The 21,108-nt window shown below is 37.1% G+C and overlaps 1 protein-coding gene across 2 annotated transcripts in view; it reads right to left on the minus strand.

Moving 5' to 3' along the window:
• dntt (deoxynucleotidyltransferase, terminal) overlaps nucleotides 1–21,108 on the minus strand; it is a 152,407-nt gene that overhangs the window by 97,816 nt on the left and 33,483 nt on the right. For both annotated transcript variants that reach the window (XR_008385610.1, XM_053621678.1), the window contains exons 4-7: nucleotides 18,290–18,460; nucleotides 16,194–16,265; nucleotides 15,626–15,749; nucleotides 10,467–10,599 (exon numbers count right to left, since the gene is read on the minus strand). Coding sequence is in view for 1 of the 2 variants with exons in the window: in XM_053621678.1 (XP_053477653.1) it covers nucleotides 10,467–10,599; nucleotides 15,626–15,749; nucleotides 16,194–16,265; nucleotides 18,290–18,460 (500 nt within the window). In the remaining variant the exon portion in view is untranslated. The remainder of the gene's footprint in view (nucleotides 1–10,466; nucleotides 10,600–15,625; nucleotides 15,750–16,193; nucleotides 16,266–18,289; nucleotides 18,461–21,108) is intronic.

Raw genomic sequence — 21,108 nt, forward strand, 5'->3', positions numbered from 1 at the left:
AGAGTCTAAAAAGAGAATAATGCCTTAAAGGATACTATGCTTCTAAATAAGCTATAAATAAAATAAAGGCTCTAAATAAAATAAAACGGCAGGGAAATAAAACTGTTGCACTCTGGTACTGGGGCCGGCCAGCTGATTTATTTATTTACAAACTGTGCATTCAGTTAAATTCATAAAGAACTTCAAAAATATTTTTAAATAAAAAATGCATTATGCCTGGGGAATGACCTTTAAATGTCAAATCTACATGCTTTCTTTCTAAGCATGGAGCAAATTATATATTATACAGTATTTCAGCTTTTAATTTTGTAAACACATTGTGTAAACATGTTGTGTGTCCTAAATCTGTTGCATTGTGCAGAGTTTCAAAAATACCTTCAAATGCTAATGTGCCTTTTCAAAATAATATGAAAGGTGTTTTTGAATGTTTAGTAGAAATTATACTATTAATGGCAACTCAAATGTCAATCATAGTTTAGTTTAACTTTTAATCATTTTAGCAACACCCACTGCACATGGTCTCATTTACATTTATGGCATGTGACAGACACCCTTATCCAGAGTGACTTACAGAAGTGCTTTAAAGTTTCATTAAATATGTCCTCATACTGGTTCACTAGGTCACGGACTAAGAGTACTATCAGTCTAAAAAACTCTCTTTAGTCGTCGCTTGAAGATGGCCTGTGACTCAACTGTTCGGACATCTAGGGGAAGTTCATTCCACTACCTATGTGCCAGAACAGAAAAAAGCCTTAATGCATGCCTGCCTTATATGCTGAGAGATGGCAGGACCAGTCGAGCAGTGCTAGAGGATCCTCCTTATGAGAGCGTTATTTCAGTGTCACTTATTGAGAAAAGTCATTTTGAAAAGACACATACTGTATATGCGAGTGATGATTGCGGTCCTGTATTAATAATGAGACATGGAGAGCATTTATTAACCCAAACAAAATTAGAGTGTGTCATAAGTCTGGGTTTTGACCTTTCTTTTCGAACTTTCTCAAGATTTTCCTTAAAGGTCATGGGCAACCTTGTGAAAATGGAAATATTAAATGTGATCTGCATTAGTACCTTAGTGTCTTGAATCCTGCTTTGAGATTGTCGTTGTTCAAAGTACTAAATACAGCAGGTATTTGGCACCATAATATACAAACTCTGTCATGTCCTCAGTCGCTATTGTACTAAATGACACACACCTGGACTCAATCATGAACACGTATACATATATAAATACACATACATATACACATATATACACACACATTTTATATTTATATATATATATATATATATATATATATATATATACACACACACACACACACTCATATATACAAATATAAAAATATATTGTCACGATTGGGAAGTAGAGACGGATGCAAGTGCAGATTTTTAAAGTACGAACAAAAGAAGCATACAAAAACAGTGTGAGTAAGAGGCAAAACACTGTGGCAAAGATTAAACAAAAACTAAAGAACACAACACAGCAACAGAGACAAAAGCAAGGAAAGACAAACATAAGATAAGGAATGCACTGGAAACAGTGGCTATATACATGAGCGCTCATTAACAGAAACGTGAATCAGGTGCATGTGGTCATGTGACACTGATGCAGTGGCTGCTGGGAACTGTAGTCAGAATTACTTCTCTGATTCATATATATAGTGTGTGTGATTAGTAATATATTATATATATATATATATATATATATATATATATATATATATATATATATATTCACTCAAACCCACGGTTCTCTGTGAAGTATATGTGCAATGTATTCTTACCTGATGTTATCAAGCTTTATATCATGTGTGTTATTCAGATTTTTTATCATGATCTTGCTTAATATTTAGAATTTGTTTGCCAGTTTTTAAATAAAGCATTCTAACCTGCAACTGCTGCTGTCTCTGCCACCTGACAATTAGTTCTAGAGATGCACCAATGTATCAGCCAATAATCGGTATCGGGCGATAACGGCAATTGTTCACACTATCGGCCAATAGTTTAAAAACATCAGATGATCAGGGCCGATTATATCCTGTCAATCAAAAGAGGGCGGGAAAACGCATTGATTTCATGCTGTGTGTAAAGAAGATGTCTCTTCTGTGGAATGGTGACAAATCTGCAGTTTGTAATCTCTGCACCGCTAAAATTTTACACCAGACACTGCAGCAGTGAAGCGTGAGTTTCATGTCGAGTCTATTTATTTATTTATTTTCCGCTGAATTAAAGCGCCAGTACACTGTTGAAAGATTTAAATGAAGGTGAGTTGACAAAAAGTATATATTGCACAGAAAAATATATTTGTCTAGCAGTGTATTTCATATCCAGTTAATGTTAATATATAAAAAGAAAGTTTTTATTATATATTACCAGTCTGATGTCACTGATGAAGTAGAAATGTTTTTATTTATTGTTTTTTAGAATTCAGTCAATGTTAATATGAATTAATAACATTCAATAAATTAAGAAATCTTACTTTAATCTTCACAATTTAGTTCATGAGTTAATGTTAATTAGAGTAATGTGTTTTCTGTTTATGAGACCAGTTACTGTGAAACAACTTGTTGAAATGGCGAAAATAAAGTTTTTATTTGCATTTCTTTCAGAATTGTGGAATTAATTATTATTAATTTAAAAGAAGGCATAAAAGGCAGAACTATCGGTTAACGGTATCGGCCGATATCACTCTTATCGGCTGAGAAATTTAGTATCGGTCCATCTCTAATTAGTTCACATATTCTTATATTGTATTGGAGGTGTTACCTGCTTTTTGTGAATAACTACTGTTTCTGGAAATTAATATAAAGTGTTACTCCTACTTTTTAATTGCTTGAGAAACACTGAATGAAATCTAACTCAATATCTATTTACACACTACTTGATTAATTTTGCTCATGTCCATAATTATTCAATCATTAAATCCCATTACCTTTTTTTTTTTTATCCGACATTCCTCACACCTCCAGAAAACATGTCGATATGTGAACTGGAAATGCTAAATTACCCCTAGCTATGAATGTGTGTGTGTGCATGTTTCCCTACAACTGGTATCCCATCCATGTAGCCCTGCAATGGTCAGTAATCCCACCACACATCCAGTGGTCCCAGGATAGGCTCCAGATTCACCATGACTCTGACCATAAACTACTGATTAACAGTACTTTGGAATCTCCACAGTAAAACCTTATTGCAATTCAGAGCAGTCATCATCTCTTTATACACTATATAAACCAAAGGTATGTGGACACCTGACCATCACACCCATATGTGGACGTTCCTCAGTCTGTTGTTAGAAGCATACAATTTTGTATAATGGTTCTGTACACTGCAGTATTTAGATTTCCCTTCAGTAGAACTAAGAGGCCCAAACCTGTTTCAACATGACAGTGCCCCTCCACACAAAACGAGGTCCATAAAGACATGGTCTGATAAATTTGGTGTGGAGAAATTCGAGAGATCTGCACAGAGCCCTGACCTCAACCCCACAGAACAACATTGGAATAAATTAGAATGACTTACTATGACCAAGATCTTCTTGTCTGACATCATTGCCTGACCTCACTAGTGCTCTTGTGCCTGAATAAGCACAAATCCCCACAGTAACATTTCAAAATTTTATGCAAAGCCTTTGCAGAAGTGTGGAGGCTGTTACAGCAGCAAAGAGAGAGCCAACTCCATATTAATGCCCATAGTTTTAAATAGGATGGTCAACAAGCACATATGGGTGTGATGGTCAAGTGTCCACATACTTTTGGCCATATAGTGTACATCTTGAGTTAACACAGTGGATTGGGAGAACAATTTTAGTGTTATAATCATTTTAACTAAATTATCATTAATTTGACTCTATTAAAAAGTAGTTGTTACAGAGAAGCAAGTGACACTGTACATCATATAAGGGAAGAATATGAGAATGCTAACTAAAGCACGGTTTTCTATAATGCTGTATTTGCTATTTATACACATTTATTAGTTAGGAATTGATGTCTAATAAGTGACAGATTATTCAAGGGATCTTATTCAAAACACTAAATTTCAGGCACACACATGGGTATATATATTATAAAAAAATATAGGCTACAGGACACCAACCAAGTTTGGATGTTTGCTTGAATTTAGGGATGCTGCAGTGATGGCAAGCTGTATTTGCTGCCATTGTCCAACTATCTCACCAAAAGTTATGAAACACTGCCACTTACACGTCTGCATATGTAACCACGAAACTGTGAAAGCAGGTCTATTAAACACAAATATGAATTCAGAGCAACAGTGTTTACAATGTTTACATTTACAGCATCACAAGCATTGGTTATAAAAGTGCATTTAAAGTAGGGCCACATCAGCATTTATGGAAACTAAAGTTATACATTTTTAATGTGTTCTACCATTTAACATCGATAAGCTAGGCTCTCAAAGTACAATCAACCTTTATAGGAAAAAAGGTAAAGAAAGTATTCCGCTGTATGTACTGTATAACATTGTTTTACACTGTAGCTGTGCTGTGACTTTCATAAAAGGTTTAGGAAGTTACCATTCCATATTTACCTGTCCATCATATAAACAAGATGCCATGTCCTGCTATTACTAACAAAGTTTTATTTAACTTTATTTTAGAGAAAAATTGGTTGGCAATAGCTCATGCACTGAATTATTAAAACAACAAATTTGTGCCATCTTCCACTCAAAATTGAGTGCATTACACTTCTCATCTGAATTGTACAGATTATACACTGATTATATATATATATATATATATATATATATATATATATATATATATATATATATATATATATATATTTCCTCATCCTTCTTGAAATTAATTCCTGGCCACTGCCCACATTCGACGCAGGTCTAAATCGTCTTTAGACGAGGGGTTGACTTGCATTAGATGAAGCAGATAAGTGTTGATTTTAACCCAGGTTTAGTGTGAAAATGTTCATTAGTAGTGTGCTAGGGGTCATTTCAATATTTATTTCTTTTTTTTACAGTTTGCATGGACAATGAAACTAGGGACCTTGAATTTGACACTTGTCCTTTAGAACATCTTACAAATAGATGCACTTCTTCCTGGCCTTACGAGATGTGAAATCTTTGATAATTCATATCTCTAACCATGATATATTCCAGGGGCATGTGTATCAGGTGGCTCAGTCTCTCCAGTCCAATAGCAGACTGCAAGAGATTTTTTTCTATTGAAGGAAAAACACTCTCTTGATGCATTGGTAACAGGCAATCTGAGGTATCCATCCATCCATCCATTCATTTTCCATACTGCTTATCCTACAAAGGGTCACGGGGAGTCTGGAGTTTATGGGGACAAGTCTGGAACTCAGGGCACAAGGGAGGGGACACCCTGGATGAGGTGCCAACCCATCGCAGGGCACAATCACAAACATTCATACAGCTATTCGCACACTATGGACAATTTGGAAATGCCAATCAGCCTTCAGTGCATGTCTATGGATAGGGGGAGGAAACCGGAAGGAAACTCCGAAGTACGGGGGGGACATGCAAACTCCACGCGCACAGGGCGAAAGCGTGATTCGAACCCCCAACCCTGGAAGTGTGAGGCAGACGTATTAACCCCTAAGGGGCTATATCCACATTTGGAAAAATATTTTGCTGATTAAAAAATCTTGCTAAGCACAGAAGGCAGATCAATGTCAGTATGTAGATACTACATACTTGGTTCTTTGTTTGTATTCCCCCCTTTCTCACGCTATAATTATGGTACTTGTCAATCATGCAGAGCCGACACAAATGATAGCCAACCAGGGGCCCCTAACTGAAGTCCCTAGGGCTTCAGCCCCACCTGGCCCTTATTATATCCTGGTTCTGCTCTCAAGTATTAATGCACATTAGTTTAGAAGTTTGGATGGCTATGGTTTGAAAAGTTGTGGGTAAAGACTAAAGTCTTGGACATATTATAGGGCTTTTACAATCCTAACAGAATATCGCACTTTCCTACTAATTCAATATTATTTTATCAACTGAGAAATTGGGGAACAAATATTAAACAACTGACGATCACACACTAGCAACTAGGGATCACACATTAGCCCTCACAGAATCTCACAGAAAGACATTATTTCCGTTTCTAGGAGATGGCAAGAGAAAAACAAATTTAGAGTTGCCAAACCTTGCAGCTGTTGTTTGCACCTCTGTCTCCTTGTTTTCTTGTATATTTTAGTAAGATATGTACATGTATTGGCATAAATGCTCTGCCTAAGGACTTTTGTATGTAGACACCTTTACCATTTATCTCTCTCAAACTGAGCAACAAATTTTGCCAACTAATTAGATAGGCTCCATCAGTAGCAAACTCAAACCAAATTTAGCACTTACAGTATACACATACTGAGTACTTTATTACACCTGTACACCTACTCATTCATGTAATTATCTAATCAGCTAATCATATGCCAGCAGTGCAATGCATAATATCATGCAGATACGGGCCAGGAGCTTCAGGTAATGTTAGCATCAACCTTCAGAATGCAGAAAAATGTGATATCAGGGATTTTGACCATGGCATGATTGTTGGTGCCAGATGGGCTGGTTTGAGTATTTCTATAACTGTTGGTGTCCTCTGATTTTAACTTACAACAGTCTCAAGAGTTTACTCAGAATGGTGCAATAAAGAAAAAGCATCCAGTGAGCAGCAGTTCTGTGGATGGGAACACCTTGTTGATGAGAGAGGTCAGAGGAGAATGGCCAGACTGGATCGAAGTGACAGAATGACAGTAACTCAGATAACCACTCTGTACAATTATGGTGGGTAGAAAAGCATCTCAGAATGCACAACATTCTGAGATGCTTTTGGATGGGTGGATGGGCTACAACAGCAGAAGATCACTTCAGGTTCCACTTCTGTCAGCCAAGAACAGAAAGCTGATGCTGTAGTGGTCACAGGCTACCAAAACAGCTGAAGATTGCAAAAATGTAGCCTGGTTTGATGAAACCCAAGCTCTGCTGAGGCACACAGATGTTAGGCTCAGAATTTAACACTAACAGAATGAATCCATCGACCCAACCTGCCTTATGTAAACAGTTCAGGATGGTGGAGGTGGTGTAATGGTGTGGGGAATGTTTTCTTGGCACACTTTGGGCCCGTTAATACAAATAAATCATTGCTTGAATGCCACAGCCTATTTGAGTATTGTTGCTGACCATCTGCATCCCTTCATGGCCAAAGTTTACCCATCTTCTAATGGCTACTTCCAGCATGATAATGCAACAGGTCACAAAGCACAAGTCATCTCAAACTGGTTTCATGAACATGACAATGAGTTCAGTGTACTTCAGTGGCCTTCCCAGTCACTGTATCTGAGTCCAAAAGGACACCTTTGGTATGTGGTAGAACAGGAGATTCACAGAATCTGAAAGATATGTTTCCAACATCTTGTGAAATCCATGCCATGAAGAATTGAGGCTGTTTTGAGACCAAAGGGAGGCCCTACCCAGTATTAGTATAGTGTTCCTAATAAAGTGCTCAGTGAGTGTATGTCCAAAATGGACTCAGTCAGTTTATAATGAGGTTATAATTTATTAGTGTACACACAAATGCCTCTGCCATTCTTGTTGAGCTATGCCCTATACTTATTTCCTACTTTTTTTGTCCTTGACAGGATCCAATAAGATTTAAGCTGTTGACTGGAACACACTAGGCTACATCCAGAGTACAAGGGGGAAAAAACTCATGCTGGCTGGCCAGATATAGGTTGGGTGTCAGTACCCCTCATACACCCCTCAATTTTCTGTTAAAGCTACCCACTCCATCTACTGATGTTTTCAAATATCAGGCCTGATCAGCACAGATATCCGACATATGTAAGTAATTGCAGGTTAACAGAGCTAAAAACAAAAATAATTAATTAAAGCCTAACAACAGTTTACTGTAACAAAGTAGAAATTATTTGATATTGTATCAATACAATCATCAGTATCATGATGATATGTTGTCACCATTACCATTTGTGCTTGAAATCCATGATCTACTGAATTTTCCTCTTTACTGCAGTTTAAGTTTATTATTTAAAAATCCTCCCTACAAATTGGCAAGTTATTTGATCCTAGCTGAATAGCATCAGCTACCATAATAAAATTATAAGAAATACTTATGAACAACTGCAAATTCTTAAAGCCCTGAGTGTCTGCTTTTATATCAGCCATTAAGCACTACTGTCTTAGTTTGATGTCACAAATAAATTCAGTGCTGAACAAAACCCTAAAACAGGTGCAAATTCCATGTTTTGGCCTCTGGTTAAAAATAAATAAATAAATAAAATACACCTTAAAAAATTAAGTAGTTGCTAGCTACTAGCATCCGCCACAGTACCTTATCAAGCCTAGCAATGTTAGCCTGCTCTTAGGTGACGTGGGGTTTTTTTCAGGACTTAAGGTTCATATAAAGTCACTGGAATTGAGGTGAAACAACCATCACCAGTCATTCAGAGAAAAAGAAGAAAAAAAACGGATCAGTCTTGCTTTCATGGGTATATTAAAAAGCATACGTACACAAAGAACATGGTAGTAACTGTTAACTGTGTATCAAGGTAGCCTTTCTCCAGAATGTATGAGAAAAAACTCCTACCTAAACTACTATTTTCTCTAGTTTTGATTTTGTAATATTTCATACTTGAGTTGTTCTCTCACTACTTTAACTTGAATCGCTTCACAGAAATATAGCTTTACTTTATATCAAGCGAAAGCTATCTGAAATCCACCTAAGACAAATGATCTCCAATAAAGCTAGATTTAATCTAATCCAACTGTGTGTGAGCTGAAAGCTGTTCAAATGGAGTATGTATAACAAACTCCAATTCCTTGTACGCCTCAACAGACCAACATTACATCTTGCCTGAATATTAACACCTAAACATGTTTCCTGAATAATAAAGGAATTTTTATAAACAAACGCTACACACCAGTCATCAAACAGCAACAAACACTACACACTAGTCATTGCATAGCATTGAACTTCCATTAATATGTTCCCAGTATTTCTAGTCATCTTGATTGTGTGATTTCTGGGTGAGTGAGTTTAACCTATTCAGCATTCTCTATTCAGAATTCCTCAAGTTTGCATTCATTTGTGTTCTGTGTTTAAAATAGTCCTTGTCCATTACTTTCCGGTTTAAAGACTATGGGCTGTATGCACATATGGCAACATATTCCAGCAATTTAAGTTCAAAAGTTATGCCATGTTTCAGCTGAAAAAATTCTCTGCATTTAGACTGGGCTTATTGGGGTTGCCAGATTTTTCTTGTGTAAAGCTCTCAGGAGTTTTTCAGTTGTGTCAAGATTACTGCTTTTAAAAGCATGCACAAGTCCAGAAATCAGGGGATAGAAAATACAGACTGACAAAGCAGATTTTTTTATTTCCTTTCCTGTCAATTGCGATATGATTGTAGAGTAACAAGAGATAATAAAAAATATCATTCATACTAATAAATAATATATGCATGGGGAGATTGTGAAGATTTAAATAACCATCCAATAGCAGTTGAATATATTGCAAATATATTAAGGTTGACTGTCAGGATCATGATAGCTAAAGGATCCTGGTAAGGAAATGATAAATTGCATTAATCGTGTAATCACTGCAAATTCCTGAAATGAATTCCACCCACATCAATTGGCTGCAAGCCTATAAAGTACTTGATGCAGCATATCCAAAGTTTTGTGCACTGAACTCGAAATAATAAAACTAATATTTTGTACCAACAGTGGAAGAAAGCATGAAGCTTAGACAGGAGTGAAAACACTAATGTGAATCAGTCATGAATTATTCATATCTTTTGTTATTTCGTGTGCTGTCAAAATCATGTGCATAACTTAATGTGAAAACAAGATCCAAAACTAAGGTTATGAAATCCTAATGTGTGTGGACAATGTACATTTGTCTTGCTTTCATTATGCTATTCTGAGTTTTAAAATGATAACATTCAAATGATTAATTAATCCATCGTGGCATTTATGTGTTTAATATTGCCCTTGAACGCCATTCCACAATTTGTACACAAATGTATTTTCACTGAATGTGTTTAGAATGTCAGCCAGTGCTAATGTGCGTAGTACTACTCTGATACTGCATCTGAAAAATGGACTTAGTTTCAAGGATAGACATAACTGAGACACATCACTGTCTTAAGAAACTCCACCCCATGAACACAACTCAGGTGTAACTGTGGAGTAGTTCAGAGAGGTCTGAACACCAATGTGAATGATTTCAGTTAAATCCTCACTATGTGCACACAACCCCAAAATGCTCACCTCTCATATCACCTCTCTTCTTTGTTGAAATATTTTGTTTAAAAATGAACTAAAGCGTTCGTTATTTGTCCCGAGCTCTTTCTTCCAGTATGTTTTTAACAGCACATAGTAAAAGTCCAATACTGAAAATGCAACTCTTAATATAAATTATGTCAAATAAGTCGACGTGTTGTTTAACTTACCTGCGGAAACCTCCAGTCAGAGTCATAGTGACATCCGGACTGAAACAGCCGGCGATCTCCTTTATAATATGACCCACTGCCTCAGCTTCAGCTTTGCTTACTGGCTTTGAGATGTCTTCATAATACTGGAATCCTGGGAGCAAAAAATAATAATAATTAAGCAATTAAGTAACAATAGTACTTGTTAACTCTACAATTAAATCAGCAGCCATCCAAAAATAGCAGGCGGTGCAGCCTATGTGCATTTCCCTTTTACAATGAATGTCTAATGAAAACCGTATTGTGCACTGAACAGGAAAAAAAAAAAGAGAGAGCTCTCATGGGAGTGTCATGTGCAACATATTGTATGTAGAGCATGAACATCAATAGAATTAAACTGTGGAAAATGATTGTGATGAGCAGAACTTAAGAAGTGTACACGCTTGATTGTCTACATGCTGCTTCATGTCCTTTGGAGATTGATATAACCCTAATTGAGCTGTTTAACTCCTCCTCACATTTTCTTAATTCCAAATCTAAAGCACTTAGCAAAAGCAATTATCTTAATTATGTAACTCCTATTAGCACTACAATCATTTTTTAGCCTGCATATGGTAGCAGCACAGACAAAAGTTGAGTCTATTGTAGTTTATGGGTGAGGCCCAGTAATTTTCATTTCTTCCAGCTGGTAGTTAAGTGCTTTTATTTAGTTTTTTTTCTGTGGCTGAAAATGTCTCAGTGCTGTTAACCTCTATTACAGCCAAGAACAGTTAATCCCAGCTATCATCTGTACCCACTTATGCCTCCTCTAATGCACTCTCTCTTTATACCCACTCTGTAGCCCTAAATCTACTCTACACATAATGAGCAGCAGCTTTGCCATACCATGTATTTATTTTAATGCAAGACAAATGTTTGAATTCATCTGAGTTGAAGAGTCACTAAATATTTTTTTTCCATCAGTGTAAAGTTCTTTATTAATATTATACACTATACTCTGCTCGTTTGCCCCTCAAAATGTATTGAATGGCACATTTACCTAAATAATTATTGACGTTCGGTGTATTATGCTGTAGGTATAAAGTTGTACTAGTATGACTTTAACTACAGATGCCTCATCATATTTGACTGGAGTAAATTTCATTTCCATCAGAAATTCTGTGCGCTCACACAGACTATAAATGAGATGGAGATATTCTAATCTATTCAAGCAAACAACCAATATATTGTGCTGTGCAGCGCACCTGAGGCACGCCGTATATTTCCCGGAAAGTTCCTTAACTCAATCTGCATAATTGTTTAGGAACAAGCTTGTTTATAGGCCAGCAGGTTACAAAGGAGTGTCTGCATGTGTGTCTGTGTGTCTGTGTGGGTGTTTGTGTGTGTAAAAAAAAATAAAAATACCCCAGCTGCCTATTAAAAATCAGTTGTGTAGTGGCAGTAAAAACCTGAGCCTCATTAAACTTTCACCTCACAACAGATTTTCACAACAATCAGCAATTAACAACACAACCCTCCATTAGAAATCCAAATTAGAACGCAGTGTTGAAACTTACCACCTGTTTGTAATAGGTCAGGCAGTTTAACATTTTTATAACTGCAATAAGACAATCAGATCACACCTCTGAAAAGCACTGTAATGGAAGCGAGCCTGGCCTTTGGGCAGCTTTTTTAGCTGCATGACTGATGACAGAGTGTTCTCATTGTGTTTCTACGGGAGAGCTGCAAAGCCTTGGCATTTTGCTCCTCTCTCTCTATCTCATCTACCCACAGCCATCTGTATCTGTGAGAACCCCATGTGGTGCCAGGTCTGTGTGTGGAACATGTCTATAGCCAGCCAATGTCCTGTCAGTGAAGTTTCTTAATACAGGGCATTGTGCACATCTCTCCAAGAAAAGAGTGAAATGTCTCAGAGAAGAAAACATCATATAATGCTGCAGATGATTGCTGCAAAGGAAATTAAATTAAGTCACACAGTACAGCTTTGGGCAACTTAACGAAGCGGGAACAAACACAACAGCCTGCAGAAAATCAGAGAGACATGGCAGAACCAGTATTAACACAGTGACAGCCAAATGATGAATGGCACTTTGATAGAGACATTCATCACTCATCTGACATGGTTTCAAGAGTTACTTTTGCTAGAGTAATTTGGCATCATTTCAGAATTGTTAAAGCAACAAATAATAGATAAACAGTGCAAAACCTGCAGAATATTGCCTCACCCATAGCTAAGTGAAGTAATAAATGCATGTTTTGATTAGACCATATGTAAGAATTCATACCAGTGAGTTGAGACAAGTGTCTGAACCTTCCCTTAGTTGTATAAAATCAATATTATTGTCACAAGGGGCACACGGTGACTTAGTGGTTAGCACGTTCGCCTCACACCTCCAGGGTCGGGGGTTCGATTCAAACGGTGGCCCTGTGTGTGCAGGGTTTGGATGTTCTCCCCGTGCTGCGAGGGTTTCCTCTGGGTACTCCAGTTTCCTCCCTCAGTCCAAAGACATGCATGGTAGGCTGATTGGCATGTCCAAAGTGTCCATAGTATATGAATGGGTGTGTGAATGTGTATGTGATTGTGCCCTGCGATGGACTGGCACCCTGTCCAGGGTGTACCCTGCCTTGTGCCCGATGATCCCTGGAATAGGCTCCAGGTTTCCCTGTGACCCTGAAGGAAGGATAAGCAGTATAGAAGATGGATGGATGGATTATTGTCACTAATTCCCTTTCTCAGTGTGTGTCGAAGCACAGTGAGTATTACTTAGACTTGTTCTTAATTCTCCATGTGCCTTTATTTTGATTTTGGTCCTGTCATGTCATTAGTCTGTTACCTATTGTATTCACCTGTTTGGTGTTAGTACTTGATTAGTGTGTCTACACATTCCATGGTATGTCTATGGCTGTGTCCGAAATTGAATACCTACTGCATTCGATTCAATACCTACTGCTCGGCCGTTGATACAGTACGTACTGATCAGTATAAGTTGTAAGCATGAATACAAGCCATGCATACTATGCGGCATGGATTCGGACAGTTCTTCCGTGCCAGTCCCGTTGCATTATGGGATATGCATGGTGTCCAGAGGTTCCACACTGCAGAATCTAGGCGGAACCAGTAGGTCATCCGGGTATTTCTCGCCTACTGTTTTATGTATACTGAGAAATTGGACATACTACTCCTTTGGCGTACTGCTTTTCACCTACTGTGTAGTAAGGTAGTAGGGATATTCGGATGCAGCCAATGTCTCGCACTGAAGTTTTATTGATTGATGAGCCTTGTTTTCAATGTTCTAGTTTCTCTGACTTTGATACATATCTGTTTATTTTACTTACATTTTCAATACGCCTGTAACTACTTTGCTTGCCAGTGCTCTGACCCCTCACTTGGGCCTTGATAAAGCTCACACCGATCTACTGCACACCTCTTACTTTCTATCTTTCACCCAAATTTAGCTGTTTTCCAAATCACAAGGCAGCTAGTAAGCCATGACACATAAGCCACTGCATCATTTTGTAGCACTAACTCCATATACAGCTTTTCCAGGTTTGTACTGTAGCTTCTTTCTGTTGTTGTGTGTTTTGTGGTGTTTTTTTCTTTCAGTCTCCTCTTCAGGAGGAGAAATGTATGCTCAATTGGGTTAAAATCTGGTGATTGACTTGGCCAGTCTAAAACCTTTCACTTTTATCCCCTGATGAAGTCCTTTGTTGTGTTGGCAGTGTGTTTTGGGTCATTGTCTTGTCATGATGACGTTCCTCCCAACTAGATTGGATGCATTTCTCTGTAAATTGGCAAACAAAATGTTTCTTTAGACTCCTGGATTGATTCTGCTGCTACCATCATGAGTTACATCATCAATAAAGATTAGTGAGCTCATTCCAGAAGCAGCCATGCAAGCCCAAGCCATGATACTACCTACACTGTGCTTGGCCGATGAGCTCATATGTTTTGGCTCATGAGCAGATCCTTTCTTCATCACTTTGGCCTTTCCATCACTTTTGGAATAGGTTAAAATTTTTTGTGGCTCATCTTTTTCCAATCTGGCTTTCCGATTCTCACTGCTGATGAATGATTTGCATCTTATGGTATGGCCTCTATACTTTTGATACTTCTGTGAACACCCCTGCCTTGTGAAAGTTGTTGGTGATGTCGCTGCATGTTGTTTTCTTCATAGCTCTCAGATGTTTCTGTCATCAACTACTGTTGTTTTCCTTGGCAGACCTGTCTGGTTGTTAGACCAATGCTTGTGCAATAACTCTGACTGATTTTCCCTCTTTTCTCAGCATCAAAATGGTTTGTTTTTGTCCAATAGATAGCTCTCTCGTCTTCATGTTGGTTTATCCTTTTTAACACCAAATGCAGTCTTCACAGGTAAAATCCATGACTCAAACCACAAGCAATTAATTGTTTAAACACTCAATCTAACAGGACACACCTTGACAACAATAAACACCTACCAGTGGCATATTCCAATATTTTTGAGCACTTGAAAAAAGGATGAGTTCAAACAAAAGGTGCCATGTTCTGAGTTGTTTAACACATCTAGATGCAAATAGCATGAAATGACAGCTGAAATTCTGATCTAACGTCTCATATTCATCTTTTGATCTCAAACTCAATTGTCTTCAGTGTATATCAAAAAGAAAAAAGAATTGGCCTTGTCATTCATATACTTTCAAAGTGGACTGTACATGATTTCACAGAGACTCATGAGGCAGGCCAATTCCACCCAGAAAGGAGGGCCATTTATTGTCTCTTGACCCCATTGGCTATGGCATTTTTACCATTCAACCTCTAATCCCTCAAAAATAGGCTGACAGCTTTGACCACTTTGCCCCTTGGCAGTCTTAGTATCCATTTGTTACATAAAATAAAATGTAAAAATGATTCTAAAAGTATGACGTGAATATAAGTAGAAAGCACCAGTATGTCAAAACCTTATTACAGTTGCATGTAACATCTTGCTTCCAAGGTTTTTTAAATAGAAAAAATGAATGTACCTTTAATTCAAAATGTATCTATGAAAACATAGAATTCCAAAATGACAAAATTAAATAAGACACCAATCCAATAAATTAGGAAACAAATAAATTCAACATAAATTTGTCCAGACCTGATATCCTAGCATTTACTATGTAACGATTTTTGTTACTTGTGATAATGACTGTAAATGTGCTACCTGCTATTTGCATCTTATTTAAGTGAATGCTGGAGTCAGAGACGATCTGCTCCAGGCTACGCAGGCCTCTGCGATACCACTTCTCTGCTGTCTTGGGTCCAACTCCAAACACACTGGTGAAAATCTATTATAAACACAGATATAACTATTCACACAGTCCAAAGCAATGCATGGAATTGCTGCAACATTATAAGAATGTTGCTGCTTAGCTAACATCCACCAGCACTGAGGCTGGACAACTTCAGTGTCAGGTTTCATGCACTCACACCTGAAGATATTTGACATACAGATCAATTTCAGTAAATGTATTATTTATAGAGATGACTGTAGCATGCAGTAGGTTTCCTGATTAACTGAATCATGGCAAGAAAACAAAACGTGCCATGAAAATCGATCCTTGTCTTTCTTATTAGCTAAGCAATAAAAAGTTGAAAATCTTCAACTTCAATTTCTGTTTTGAACTTTATAGCATGAGCAACTGCTTCAATCTCATGCCCCCTTCAAAACATCAATAAGTCAGTTATTTTCTCTCCAAAGAAAATATTACCTTTACTTCTCAGCAACTAACCTTCAAAGTTCGATACCTCTCATCTGTTAATACTTCTTCAACTTTTGAGGATGATCCACATTCAAAGATATCCTGTAACAGAAAATAGGAAATTACAAAATAAAACAAAAAAATAAACTTATAGTTAACCACCCATAAGACTACAATTTTTTTTATGTGCACTGTAATATTTTTTCATGCATTATAAAAGGAGAGCCAGTGACAAAATGTGAATTGCTCCATCTGAACGCATACAAAACACTTTTCATATACACAGTGGGTCCAAATTTCAAAGAGCACTATTGAAAATGCTTCTATTTTGCACTCTTTTCTAATATAATACACCAATTTTAATTATAAATTATATTATTGAGAACAATTTGAGTGAAAAGTAGAATTATTTTTAGCATTTACATGAATTTCAGAGTTTCTTAGTATTTGGTATGTCTCCTTTTTGCTTTAATGTCAATGTGAACTCGATTATGATCCATTTTAGATCAAATCATCTGGAGTGTCGTCTGAACACGTGCTTCAATAGAAGAGATTAGGCGTGAGGAAAATCTAACCTTTTGTACCAAGGAGTTAGCATGGTCAATATCACAAATTTGCTTACATTTAAAAAGGGACTATTATTAAATATTCAAGATACTGAACATTCTAAAACCTTTTGTTTATTTCCAATTTCAAATGTAAAAAATCCCGATTTTCAATATGGCCTCAGACTGTTGGACCCCACTCTTCCTGTAGTATGTAAACGTCTGCACACATACAAACATACATAGATTTTCTGACCTTGTCTCAGATTGATTTGGGTTTGTGCCCTACAAGTTTAAACTGTTTCCAGCTATTAGCTATTGAAGAAATTGTGTGAATTCCCAAACAAAGTATTAATGGGTTTGTGAGGTTCAGCAGCTCTGCAGAGTCAGGAGCTGAGAAAATGCTAGTCTGCTGATCCCAGATCTGATCAGTGAATTGATCTTTTTTTTTTTTGCTCCAGTTGGAAGCCCTAAGCCAGAGTAGGAGAGAATCAATACAGACAAAAAGATAGCCAGGAATGGAGAGAGTGCTTAAGATATACCATGACATGTTCGTTAGGTTATTAATATTCATATTGATCCAATAGTGTTTATATTGGCAAGATAAACTGAAAAAATAGAATTAAACAATTGTAGCACTCACGTTTCATATCGGGATTTCCATGTACGTGGATTAGTAGTGAAACAGTTGACTTATTTGACCTAGTCAACTATATAGCACCTAGTTTTTAATCTTAATCTGATTTTATTTTATTTTAAAAACAACATCAACAAAAAACAACACTGGTCTATAAATCTATAAACCCTATATATCGAAATGAGTAATAATGAAGTATTTTCTGCCTCTTTTATTTCATGATTAGTATGTTGTTCACAGCATTAATGTGTCTTAATAATAATGGTAAGGCAGAGTCATTATCATTCTCCAAAGCAGTGGTTCTCAAAGTGGGGCACGGAGACCCCCAGGGGACTGTGATGTTCAGCTAAGAGTCTGTGATTTTATTATTATTTTAATGACAAGATAATGGTAGAATCACAGTACTAACAATTACTGTTGTCAAAGTTATTATTTGTTATTAAACCTTTAAAGTAATAAGCACAGTTGATTAGTCACTTGAATTGAATGGGTTTCAAATTTTACCAGTCCCTCAAGTGTGTAGGTTTTCTCTTCTAATCTAATGCTTAATATGCTACAAAAGTTAAATGAATACTGCCATTTTAAACAAATTAGGAAATGTGTTGATAATATTAATGAAAAGTAATAATAATTGATATACAAGTATAGGTGAAAACTTGAATAGGTGAAAAGCAGGAATAAAAGATTCCAGCAATATGTGAGTCATTATTATCTTCATACGATTATTCTACGCTGCAATCATATGGGTGTTAGTGATTTTTTTTAATCACTGAAAGACTTCTCTGAATGAAAACGTTTGAGAATCCTAGATCTAAGGTGCCATAAATACCCAAATTATACATGTTTATTTAACTGCTTGATGATTTTCCAATTTGTTTCATGTTCACCTATGAGAAGATGTATGACTTATGTAGGGAAAACTACAAAGACTTGTAATCCCCCACCTGTATAACAGCCTTGGTCTCTGGTCCCAGGCAGGGAAGTCCCTCAATGTCATTAATGTTGCGTAGTGGTGCAGGAAGACTCTTCAGCACAGACGCAGCTCTCCGGAAGCCCAGACAAGGACCTATACTCTCAATGAACTCATAGTTCTCTGCCAGTACTTCCAGAGCATCCTATAACATGACATGAATAGTTTTAATGATTTTTTAAAAGCTTCTCTTTTTTGGACTAAGCTCGAATCTGGTTGGTCAGAAAGTGTTGATTAATTTTCTATAATGGCACATCTCTGACTGTCTGGATTTCAAATCACAGGTTTATGTAAATACATGTTCTAAGTTTTCTAATCCTAATTAATTATCATTTCTACAGTAATAACTCATTCACAGGGACTCCATATAATCTGCATAATAAAAGATTAATAGTAAATGGATTTTAAAAAGATGTGTTGTTATTTAACCAACGGAAACTACTCATTTTTAATATGGTGAAGCTTTCTTTAAAAGTTTATTTAACATTTACAGAAAGCAATTCCTTACAGAAGGAGTCTCCACTGCCAGTAAGTTTTCTGTCACAGTAAAGTCTCTGTGCTTTCTGGTTTCTCTGTAACATGACAAGCCGAGATATTTATAGCCGCTATACATGATGTGATTACAAGAACTAACCTGTTTCATAGACATTACACAGCATTATATGTAACTATAAACTGTTAAAGTATGATGACTTGTTCGTTCACAAATGAAGATTTTTTTAGCATTAGAAAACTGCTGAGATATGGGAATAAAATACTTATGTGCTGTTATTGGAAAATAATCCATTCCGGTGGTGACAGTAAATCTGCTTCACATTGTGCTGTAACACATCACCTCATCAAAGACTACCTTGCTAGTCTTTATCTTAGGCTTTTGTTTACATTTTTCCAGCCCAGAAATAAGCTCCTGTAAAGTAGTTTATGAATACAGAAGTATACAGAAAAGGAAAAAATATGTGTGAAAAAGGAGAGGGTAAACAATACAAAGGAGGGATGAAGGAGAGCTGAGAGAGATGTGTGTCAGTTATGTGTGTGTGTGTGTGTAGTTCTTAAGCACTGATCTGTGGTTACAGGCAGACAGGGATCAAAGAACAGACTGGGTCAGACTCATTTCATCTCCCATCTCCAACTCTCTCTCTCTCTCTCTCTACCTCAAGTCGCTCTGCTAGGGCATCTTCTGGATGACCGCACAGTGACATGTGGCTTCGTGAGTACTGGAGAGGAACCTGTCATTTTCCACTTGTTCATAAGATTCTCCCTAAGGGGACTGCAAACACACACTTTCACTAAAGTACACACATGCATTCTCAGATGCACACATACCTTTTCTAACTCTCTCGCGCAAATCTGGGTAAGGGTTTGGCTTTAGTATTTTGGGTTGCTTCGAATTTTTGCATTATGCCACTGTTTGGGATTTGCTATTACTGGGAAATAATCAGCTTTTGGGTGATATCTCCTGATGTGAGTTCAAACCTGGATAAACACACTGAAACACCTTGACTCCTTGACACTCAATGTAATCACCTCGACAGGCAATGGAGCTGATTACAAAGAGATGCAAAGCAGGTGAGTTGACAAGGATGTGACAGGGAAGTGACGGTGAGGTGACAAGGATGTTGCTGGCAGCGTTATTCACTTTTTGCTCAGAAATAAAACATGTTAACCTAATTAGATTTCCAGTAAGACAGCAATGTGTTTGGATTATTTGGAGGTAGCTCGCTATGTACTGATAGGAAGAAGTTGCTGACAGCGACTGACAGAAAGACTGTGAACTGAACTGACATAAGCAGTGTATTTATAAGAGCGGACGGTGTGAACGGCTTAGGGATTATGCTTTTCCTACACTTTCAGCTCAAACTTCAGTTTGGGTTGTCCTATAATGCTATATGATAGATCAAGGATGTCAGACTCCAGTTTTAGAGGGCCAAACACATTTAGAACTGCCAAGATGTTAAATCATTTCTGACATCTCGACATGTCAGAAATGTCTCTACTCTATGCTCTGAGATTTGAGTAAGCAGACGAATGAGTGACTGATGGGAATGCTTACTAGTAACCATAAAATGTAAATGAGGGACAAGCTGACATTGAGGTACAGCCTTCAGATACACACCGAGCATAAGGAGCATGAAACTGGATTCTCTTGTTAAATGCCATATTAAATATTTAATCATGAATATAATTGTGTGTAATTTCAACTGTATTACTTAGGATTTAATCATTTTTCAAAAATTTTAATGAAAGGAACTAAATGAAATTACAAACATGAGATAACTCCATGAGTAGAAAGGGGTACGTTTTTGGACCAATCTTATATATTAGAGATACTTTTTTACACTAAAATAAATTCTATTATCTGTAGCTGTATTTATTTATTGGTTCAAATATATCTGTATTTGGATTTAAACCCAAAGTGGCCATGTCCTAAAATGACAGGTTTCTTTGTTTGTTTGTTTCATTCTTTCTTCCTTCCTTCCTTCCTTCCTTCCTTCCTACCATCCTCCCTTTCATCCTTCTTTCTTTCCTCCCTTCCTACCTTCCTCCCTTTCGTCCTTCTTTCCTTCCTCCCTTCCTTCCTTCCTACCTTCCTCCCTTTCGTCCTTCTTTCCTTCCTCCCTTTCTTCCTTCCTTCCTTCCTTCCTTCCTTCCTCCCTTTCTTCCTTCCTTCCTTCCTCCCTTTCGTCCTTCTTTCCTTCCTCCCTTTCTTCCTTCCTTCCTTCCTTCCTTCCTTCCTCCCTTTCTTCCTTCCTTCCTTCCTCCCTTTCTTCCTTCTTTCCTTCCTTCATTCCTTCC

Source organism: Ictalurus furcatus, chromosome 3 (genome assembly GCF_023375685.1).
Source record: "Ictalurus furcatus strain D&B chromosome 3, Billie_1.0, whole genome shotgun sequence".
In the NCBI taxonomy this organism is placed as follows: Eukaryota; Metazoa; Chordata; class Actinopteri; order Siluriformes; family Ictaluridae; genus Ictalurus; species Ictalurus furcatus.